General features: G+C 39.4%; 1 protein-coding gene and 1 long non-coding RNA gene across 2 annotated transcripts; both read right to left on the bottom strand.

The window, feature by feature from the left end:
• Window positions 1-4,243: 4,243 nt before the first annotated feature.
• LOC106487269 (neuropeptide Y receptor type 6-like) lies at window positions 4,244-5,942 on the bottom strand. The gene has a single exon (XM_013946004.2). The coding sequence runs from the start codon at window positions 5,368-5,370 to the stop codon at window positions 4,246-4,248; it is 1,125 nt and encodes a 374-aa protein (XP_013801458.1). The 5' UTR covers window positions 5,371-5,942; the 3' UTR covers window positions 4,244-4,245.
• A 589-nt stretch (window positions 5,943-6,531) lies between these two features.
• On the bottom strand, window positions 6,532-9,260 carry LOC106487270 (uncharacterized). The gene is made up of 3 exons (XR_001293042.2): window positions 9,005-9,260; window positions 6,687-6,778; window positions 6,532-6,572 (listed from the first exon to the last, which is right to left on the bottom strand). It is a non-coding gene; the product is annotated as an uncharacterized lncRNA (long non-coding RNA).
• Window positions 9,261-10,354: the final 1,094 nt, after the last annotated feature.

Below are 10,354 nucleotides of genomic sequence, written 5' to 3'. Positions count from 1 at the left end.
TTACAGTCAGTGATCAATGGAGCTGTCTGGTCTGTGGAATCACTTTCACAATGAATGCCATTTTTCAGGTATCTAACTCAAGTTATATGTGCTTACAGTTAAACCAATTAACCATAAAATACAAGTACATACACGGATACATTCATTTACAAGGACATTCATAAATACATTGCTCTGGTCTACGTGACCAACCCACTTGAACAAAGCTGTGATGCAGGTTTTTACATACAGAAAGCTAGAAGGGGTACCTGTATAGGAGAACTCTATCCAAATATACAGAGAAAGTCTCAGCAGTGATTTTTTTAAAAATTCCATATTTCTGCTTCCCCAGTGAAGCTCACAGTGCTCCATTAGATTACATCATGTAACAAAACTTAACACTCTAGTGAGCAAGACTGTTATAACTTTGTCTAGTTGCTATACTGATAAAACAAGGGAAAATAAATCTCTCAGCATTACCTAACACACGCAACATTTGGCCGTATAATATTGTAATTTGAGTAGTCTTTAAATATTGTGTATTGCACGGTTACAAATTTATCACTACCACAGCACACTGGAATTCATGATGTTTATGTATTAAAAACAAATAACCTTTTTGCGTATCTGATCCTGTTCCTATTAAAGTCAATAAACTCCTGTTGACTTGTCTGGAAATTAGAGATCAGGCTGCATATAAAGGCAGCGCCTGTAACGAGGGCATGAAGGGTGACATCTTCAAGACAAGGATGATGCTCTGTTCAGTGAGCAGTGATTTGTTGAAAGTGCAGCATTAAGAGAAGAGATACTTGATAACTGAATGCTCAGAGCAGAAATGGAGTGTCAGCACTTGATTTGAATGAAAGGCTAAGGAAGAAACAACAAGAAGAAATCAAGGCACAAGCGTTATTATTCACACTGGATTCTGAAGCAGTCTCACTGCTCAGAGAGCTTCCAGCTGGTAACGAAGCACGCTCTTATGCCAAGAGCCAGACTGGAAAAATTGATTGCTTATCTCTGATCAGGATGTCAGGAGTAGACAACTGGTGCTCCAAAAAGCAATAGCAACCTTTTCTTGTTTAACTGTTTAATGTCACAGAAATTTACTGTCTAAGCACTCATAGGGCGAGACAGTAAAGGGAGAGGATCCCTCAGCATTCCTGACCTTCAGATGTAACGACGGCAGTTTCTGCTGGCCCACTGACCATATAATTTTGTCTAGTGTTCATCTCATGACTGTACTTAAACTGCTGAGCTCTGAAGAAGATCACTGTTAAATATGTAGGCCTTTTCTCTGTGTTTATTTCAAGTTCAGGTTTGCACACAGGGATGTTCTGTTAATGACACGTTTGCAGGATTTCACAATCTTGCTCATCTCAGAAAACTGCTAAGAGGGAAAATGAGGCAAAACTACATAGTATTTGTCAAGTTGGCTTAGGTGTAACAGGAGAGAATTTTCTAAACCTGCAGTTTTGTAATGGAAGTATTTAGACATTTGCTCCCCGGCATGAAAAGTTATACATTTACAGTGCTTCCCACTTTGGAGCCTGATACTTAACAACATCTATGCTACAAAGCTAAGCATGCTTGGGCATGCCTACAGGATTGGGATACTGGTGTGGGAGCCACTTAGGCTCATTTCACGCGTGGGATTCAAACACTAAATACTACCTGAGATACTTGACATGACAAGAACAAAGAGTAATCTGAACTATTGTGTCTAATGCTGATGAATTGGAGTATATGTCAGGTGCTTGGGAACTGCTTTAAGCATGGGCCCTGATGCTATAAAAAGTGTATTTAAATTTAAGACAGACTGTGACAGAGGTTTGTGTTCCAAACTCTCTGAGAAAGCTCGTTGATAATCTAGCCCTTAGCAGGTATGCACTGTAGTTTGTTCAAATAGTCTGTTCCGTGAATGATCTTGTAACAGTGTTAAATGGCTTGCTGCATCGGTACTGGAATCTCCAAGAGGAGTGAAATTTTAGAATCAGATTTGCTCTCAGTTAAGCAAGTGAGATGGAGATAATTAATCACGCAGTTACCCAGGATTCGCAGCCGTGTAACAGAGAACGCACTCCATCACCTCCCCTTCCCCAGATGCGTGTACCAGCCCCTCCGGTTACGCATGCTGTGTCAGCAGCGTTGTTCACTGTGAGCTACTGCTTCATACCTGGTTAATGTCTGTTGCTCCGGACAAGCAGATGAGGTATATCAGCAATAAAGTAAAGAGAGCTCAGTAATTTAATCGACTGAGGGTTGGAATTAATAGAAACAATTAATACTAGGATCCTGTCAGCAGTCTGATCGTTAGCTTTTACTAAATTTTTAGCTGTCTCCTGTTTTTCCCTCTGTGATGCACAAAGCAGGTGTTTAAGTTGCGCTTACCTGTGCACTCTGTTTCACATGCATTATATCTGACCTAATTAGAAAAAAATCTCAAATTATGTCACAGCTAATCCACATCTGTCACTCAGATCCTTGACTGCCGTGTCACTAATTCTGCTGCTCTTACCCTTGTGAGTAGCGCTGCCCTTGTGACTGCAGTGGGATCAGGCCCAGGTTTCGGCGGCTCAGCGGGGATCGGGAGGCGCCTAACGCTGAAGCCAGCTTGCGGGAGCTTGCACGGCTCTGCTCGCCAGGCTCTGCTCGCCAGGCTCCCCGGGGCAGCACCGCGGGGCTGGCGGTTGGCGCTCGTGCTGTAGGAACAGCACAAGAGAACTATGGCCCGACTACATCTTTGAAGGGCCGTATGAACGCGGCAAACGACGGTCCCTGCCAAGAGAATTTTATATCCTTGAGGTAAGTCTCATTGTACAATAAACATCAAGGAGCTGGTTGTAATCTGAATGTTAATTCTTTTTGCTTCAGTGGGATACCGGTAAATTGTTAAAATTAGAGACTAGATTAAAAGGAATTTTACATACAGGTATTGAAACAAACAAGGCTGTTAGAACTCAAGAGAAGAAAGGCTTTAGTGATACAGATAGCTAATTATATTTAACTACTTTGAACAAGAGAACGTAAGTTAACTCCTAAGATGGTGAGTTGTGGGACTTAGGTGTTCTAAGCATCTTATTTAAACCACAGTTATAACCGATTATTTATGTTGGCATCACAGAGCAGATGAAGAATATATCCAGTTATTTTTTATGACCAAGTTGGAAAATTATTTTTAATATGTTTTAGTTTGAGAGAAATTGTTTTCAATGTTACACCTCTGAGCTTCCGTGCCCTGCATCATGGAAAAAAATATTTTCCAACATAGTCCAGCAAAAATGCCTGCATCTGCCTCAAGCATGGCCTCTTGCTAAGGCAGCGATGTGGGGAAAGATATTTCTGAAATTAAAGCACAAAACTGATTTTCTGTTCAAAGAGAAACCCATAATCTGTGCAAGCAGCTGAAACAAATGAGTTACTCTGAATTTGTAGCCTGTTTGTTTGATAACGGAGGTTCCAAAAGGCCTGTTTTAAGGACTAGTGGTGAGGATAATAAAGAAATCTGTACCGGTGAGTCGGAGCAGAGCACAATGCTATTAGGAGAAACATGAAGTGCATGTTTCATCTTGAACAGTGACAAGCTGGGTGGAATTTGCAGTGCATCAAATGAGGCTGGTATTAGTCTCACTTGAAAAGAGAAATTCTAACTCTAGCCTTTTTCCTGGGGAAGGGACAATTTCTAGGCTGAACTGGTATTAAACCAAAGCAAATGATGTGCTAGGGCTGAGAAGATGATGCTGGTGGAGGCTTAGGATAACTTAGGGGTCTTCCCTTGTGTAAACCGCCTAAAAGCTGTTGTGCAGGACAACCGGATAGCTGAGATGGGACGAATGTAGGGCGGAAAAATTAGAAGGCCAGAAAACTGCCTGTGAAAAGGCTGATGAAGTTGGGAGTGCCATAGGATTCATGGTTTCCTGGGCAAAGCCAGGCATTTAGGCAGGTCAGCTGCATCGCTGGCTGGCTGGAAACATTTTTATTGGTGCTAAGGTACTATGTCAGTGACCTGAAAATTGTGGATTGAGAGTAAGATGTTAATGTTGTTGATAATCCATTGCTATTGATCTTTAAAACTCTTGTAAGTGGTTTATTAGTATTAATATGGTCATAAAGCACCTGCTGACAGTGTGCCTTTGGGAGCGTACTCCTGTTTTTGCTGAACTAAATGGCAAAAATTGCCTCCAACTTTAGCAGTAACAGGAACAAGACCTACAAAATAAGGTCACTTGCAATAAAATACAATGCTTTGGAAACTGCTGTTGTATTACTTTAGCTATTCACAGGGGCAGTATTTAATTTTAGAGATCCCTTAGATATATCAGTTTGCAGAGTTGAAAGGGCAATGTTTTCATATTCCTCTTGCGCTGCTGAGCATCTGCAGCGGTGAACTAATACTACCAAATCCTTCTGAAAATTCCTGTTGAGAAATCCATAAAAGATGGGATTGATACAAGTTGAGATCATCGCCACGAGGTGGCACAGTGTAAATGCTAGATTATGGTTACAGCTCATTAGTGCCTCATAGTTCCAGTCAAAAACAACATTGAATATATTGAGAGGCAACCAGCAAGCTGCAAAGGTCACAACAACTGATATCAACATCATATTAATCCTTTTGTTTTCACTTAGTCTGCTCACGTTCTCTCTCGTCCTATCTATTTTACCATGTCTCCTCCGGAGACATACAAATATCTTGAGATAGCAGATAAAAATAAACCCCAGTGGGAAGCAGTACTGGAAAACCAATAGACTAGTGGTAAAAATCAGTCGTTCCATAACAGATGGCCATGCTTCGATGCAAGCGACTTTGTTCTTGTAGAAGTCACTATGGAAAGATAGATGTTTGAAGGGTTCATCAGTTAATTGGTGAAATATTAAAAAAGGAATGGATATGATAAGGGAAAGCCCCCAGATGAGAATAATTCCCCAGTACGCGTGGGAAATATTAGGCTTCCAGCCACGTGGGTTCACAATTAACTGGTATCTCTCAATAGCAATAAGTACAAGTGAGAAAATGGAGACTGTGACAGATATACTTTGTGTGAAAGAGCTTATTTTACACATAGCTTCCCCAAATATCCAGTAGTCCATTAAGGTATATGCAACTGTGACAGGAATGCACACGATACAGATTAAGACATCCGATAAAGAGAGATTGGCAATCAAGATGTTTGTAACATTTTGCGCTTCTTTCTGTCTCTTTATTATAATAATCAGGCAAAGATTTCCAAAAAGCCCTACTATTGTAACTAAACTGTAAGCTGTAATAAGCAAGAATACTGCAGGGAAGGAAGGTTGACATGTATCAAAGTTTAAAAACTGAGAATAGCTGTTGTTTGAGATAGTTTGATTAGACAAAACCTCACTAGGATGCTGAATGGCTTTATCCATCATGAAGCATCTCCCAAACTGTGGACAAAACTTAGCTATAAAGATTTTACACGTATATCTGTGTGTGTCCCTCCCCTTACTATTTGTAAGATATTTTGCTTGGAGCTTTCCAAGGCTATGATTAATATGATTCTATCTTTGTATTTGGTCTTTGTATTAGATTTGCTCAAAGTTTCACAATTGCTTACAGCAGTGAAGAATCCTGAAAAGAAAAGCAAATGGTAAAGTATTCATGTTTTTGTATAGTTATCTGTATGGGGGTTGATACTACTTTTTCTGCACTGATAGTGTTACAGAACCATAGATCTCTTTTACATAACTGACTGTGATGTATGAGAAATAGCAGTGACAGCTCTGTTTTAAGTTACATGATGATTTTCATACAAACCCGCTTTTATCAACTGCAGATAAATTTTGCTTTCTAAGACAAAATATTTTAAGATTTGTCTCAGCCAAAGATTTAGCAAGGTTTGAGGAATTTTGATGAGACAGGTCTGCTGCTTTTTTATTATCAGAAAAATGAAAAATCAGGTTCTGCCATCAAATGGCTAACTTTGGACATCACACTTATTTTTTTTTCTCTAAAACTATACAACAATGTGATAATGAGATAATATGCAAAATCCCTCCAACTTAATTCAAAAAGATGTGTGCTTGAGCATAAGTGATATTCAACACACTTATGAATGACATGTTTATGGGAGTTTCCTTTTCTGCATATGTATACGTTAAAGATGACATGTCCTTATCACTCAGTCTAATCTGAGAAAAATGTAAGCCAAACAGAGATTGCATCTTAGTTATCCAGACAATTATTTCCTTATCAATAGTTGCCGGAGGTTGTCTTTTTTGTTTCCTTACACACCGTTCATTGTTGTAGAAGTTTGACAAATGATACCCAAAACATTTACTGTGGTTAAATGCAATATGTACTCCAGAGACGCAGAGTTGATTCGTCTTTCAGATCTAACTTAAACAGGTGTCAAGCAAAAATCTATTTTTTATAGATTATAAAATCTATATTAATTATTATCGAGATTAATATAGATATATTAATACATTCCTGTTGTTATAAAACTAATATTAATGGGAAGAATTAGGTTCAGCAGAATATCTTGATGGGTTTGAACTTAGCAGTGAGTTAAAAAGTTAATCTCAAATCAAAGGCTCACCAGCCTTCTGGCCAGAAGGAGGCTGTTTCCAACCTGGGAAAGGAGAGGGAGAAAAAAAAAAAGGATGTAAGAGTTGCTTTTAAAATTGAAAGATGGGTAAATATGTCCCCTGTGTATACACCTTTCAAAACATAACTCTTAACTCACCTTAATTCCTTTGGAAGTAGGAATTACTGGAAAATTAGCTGGAAGGAAGTCAGTTCTTCACTCCTAGTAATAAATTCCGTAGCGTGAGAGCCCTGAGGAGACAACGGGATGAAGAAGCAGTGAAAAGTTAGAGGATGCACAAGACGGGGGAGGTACCTCGTGTCATTAATAGAAATAATTTGTGCATCTGTAGAAGACTTACCAGCCTTTTTACAGAAATGACTGCCATTATTTAATCACCAAGGAATAAAAAATGTTCAGTGGCTTGCACAAGATTAAACACCAAACTCAGGGCTAAACCGAGACCTATGATTTTTGTAACTGTTTCATTACCCACAACCAACCAAAGACTTTTTCAGCCGGAGTTATATCCTGGACTGCTCTACTCTGATACTTCCGCTTGACATTGGTTTGGGTGCTTCAAATTAAGAGTCTGTGAAAAAAGCATTTGTAGGATCTACTACCATTCCAATTCTGATTAAAAATGTACTTTTCAACTGGGGCAGTCATGCTGGATTGAGGAATGACTGTATGTTTATGTGGCTATATATGACCCTGGTGTTCCAAATCAGTCACATAAATTCAAACAGTCGTATATTAGGCCCTGAAGTTGTCCTAAATAACCTAGCTGACCCTGTTAACAGCTATATTGAGGGAGTGGCATAGAAGCTTGCAGAGCCACACTGCAGAAGCTGGGAAGCCTAGTGGCTCAGGTGTCCTTCACAGGTGTCCCTACTCCTCTAGGTCAGGAATGAGAGCTGTGTCCCCTAGTCTGTGTACCCCAGCTTGCGAAACCCCTCCTTGTGCTGAGTTCAGTAGAAAGAGAAGGGATTCTGAAGCCAGCGCAGTCAGACCCTGTGGGCAGAGGTGACGTGGCTGGGTGCATGAAGACCATGGCAAACAGCACCTTCAGGCAACGTATTTCCTGGAAGTCACTGTACGTTACTTTGCCTTAGAGCAGCAGTAATCGCCTGGCTGGATTTACCACACAGAAGGATGCACGTGCTGGAAGGACAAGAAGCCAATGAGTGGCAAATGTTGCACTGACATGCCTTGCTGCCTGTTCTTGGGAGTGTAAGAGTGTAAAGTCTGCCTGTCTCATCCCAAGGATGATTCTCCTCTTTGCATTGTCCATCATCCTCACCTGCCTCGCACAGATCTGAACCCTGTCCTTTAAGAAAAGACCAGGTGTTAGCAGGGGATCTGGCATGGAAACAAGATACCTTCAAAGGCAAGCTCTCCCCTTCCCTGCTTTTTATGTAAGCAGGAGAAGCTGTAGGGACTCGGAGGACATGAGGCTGAGCCAGTTTTGTATTATTTTATGCACTATTTGCTACTCTTGCTTATTTATCCATGGCTGCACGACAGGGTTTGATAGTGAGTGCAGGATGTTCTCTCCCAGGAATTCATTGTGGGTCTTGGGGCTTCTTTGGCACTTTCTACCTTTAAGGAAAGCCCCTTTACTCAGCTTCTAATCATTTCACTAAGCACATTAGCTTTAGACACACTGATCATCTACGCTGGCATTCTTTTTTCAGGAAAAAGATTAATTTACTTTCACTATTCACTTTGTACTGCAAGCTAAAAAGTGTATTCTTTAGTACATGTCATTCTGAAAGGTAATTTAAACATTTCCTTGGCAATAAAACCATTGTACCTGTCTTGTTTAAAAATCTGAAGTATTCATAGCATTAGAAAAATAAACTACACTAGTATGCACTGCAGCATGTTGAAAGACATTGTAATTCATATTGACATTTTTAAAACTGTTTATGAATTGAGATTCATAAATATTAATGGAATGAACATCCTTGAACCGCGACTGTAGCTGATGTCAGAATTGCACTGAAGTGTTTAATATGAGGACTAGTGTCTGTATTACTTACTTCAATCCCTAATCCTTGCATTTTAAATAAGATTCTCTGTCATAAATAGTGAGAGTTTACCAATATAAGAAATTACAATCCACTTAGCCTAGTGCTTTCATTCCTCTAGATACAGAAACATTACTGAATCATGTAGAAGCAAAAGAAAGTTAAAAGCATAGTTTAAAATCAAATGAGTTTTAAAAAGACTCTTTCTCTGAGCACTTTCTTACCTATTCTAAAAATAGGTAGTCCCATCCCATCAAAATGACCAATAAATGTTTTGGTTGAAAGCATCATCTGTTAATTAAGTTCCAAGGTATTGCATAGATAAAATCTGGATGAAATTTTCCATTCAATTTTAAATGTAGGATGTACAGTATAAAATAATCCTTCAAAAGATATATTTCAGTAACTTTTTCCTTCAGGTTTATGGATTCTCTGACTTCTTACCTGATGAAAAATTCAAGTCATATCCACACTCTGTCTTTAACAAATTTTCTTTTCCCTTTTTGAGTTAATTATAAAGCCAGCAAACACATCTTCTTTGTGTATAAAAGAATCCAAACCAGAGCCATCTGCTGCTAAAGCTATATTTAAACTCTCCTTTCTTCTCTTTCTGAAACAAACCACAGTTTCACAATTTCCAACTGTGACTGAAGCCACCAGTCTGTAGAAAGGCTGCTGAGGAATAAAACCAGCTCTGGAATCCGAGAAGAGGCAAACAGCAATGAGCAGGGAGGGGAAAGGACCAGTAGTCATGGGGATGGTTTTTCCTTCTCCGTGTGTCATTCCTCCGCCCTGTCAAACACATCATCTTCCAATTGCGTTTTCAATTATCTTATCTGTTCTGTAGTGCAAATGTTTTTCTAAGAACCTATGTTGAATTTCATTTGTGTAAACATCTGCAGATGGCTGATTGCTTTTTTGACTGAGGGAGATATGAAAATACACTACAGTAAGCTGCTTAGAGCCTGCACATCCTATTAAGTGGTATCATTTGCTCTATTGCAATTAAGTTCATGATATTTCCACTATAACTTGGTATTTTAGCTTTTACTGCAGAGATATAAAAATCATGGCATATTGTACTAGCACGTGCTGAAAGGGAATTTATTGTTATTACTGTTTTTCCAAAAAAAAGTCAACACCTTTTGTAATCACTTGTTCATCAGAAAAAATTATATTTGCCTATTAAGTAACTAGTGGGGATGTTTATAGGACAGGAAAGTAACTGGCCTTTCCTAGGACGTGCTGTCTGGTACATTGCTTTTTAAATTCCTCCGTTCCTGCCCGTGGCCCTTTACTCCCCAGAATGTGTCTCCTGCTGAACCATCCTGTGCCTCTTCAGCAGGAGAAACACAGTGGCAGTAGAAAACTGTCCGGAGTCAGGATGTGTTTGGGGACAGACTCAGGAAAAGTAGATGGGGATTCCCTGATAAATTGGAGAGTGGAAACTTCCAGACAAAACATTTGAGAGAGTACTGGAGTATGTCTTACTGCTTTTGTTTTTAGAGGGAATGACTCTGAAAAGCAGTAGGATTTTGGAGATGAGTGAGACTGGTGCTGTACCTAGAGAATCAGGTGAGAGCAAATTATCTGAAAATATTGTTAACTGTAATGCTATCATATTTGTAGAGAATAGGGGTGGAAGGAATCTCTGAGCTCAGCCAATCCTCCTGCTTCTAATATATCTGTTCTTGATGTATTTGGCTAACCTGTTTTTTAAACATCAGTGGCAATCCTAGATTATGCATTCTAGTGCCTAATTTACTGTTAGGAAGATTTTCTTAATGCCTTCCC

Source organism: Apteryx mantelli, chromosome 14, assembly GCF_036417845.1.
Source record: "Apteryx mantelli isolate bAptMan1 chromosome 14, bAptMan1.hap1, whole genome shotgun sequence".
Taxonomy (NCBI): domain Eukaryota; kingdom Metazoa; phylum Chordata; class Aves; order Apterygiformes; family Apterygidae; genus Apteryx; species Apteryx mantelli.
This window is presented reverse-complemented; position numbering and strand designations above follow the sequence as displayed.

Coding starts and splice junctions, on each gene's coding strand:
- LOC106487269 (XM_013946004.2), bottom strand. CDS start 5,370: ATGATGGATAAAGCCATTCAGCATCCTAGTGAGGTTTTGTCTAATCAA.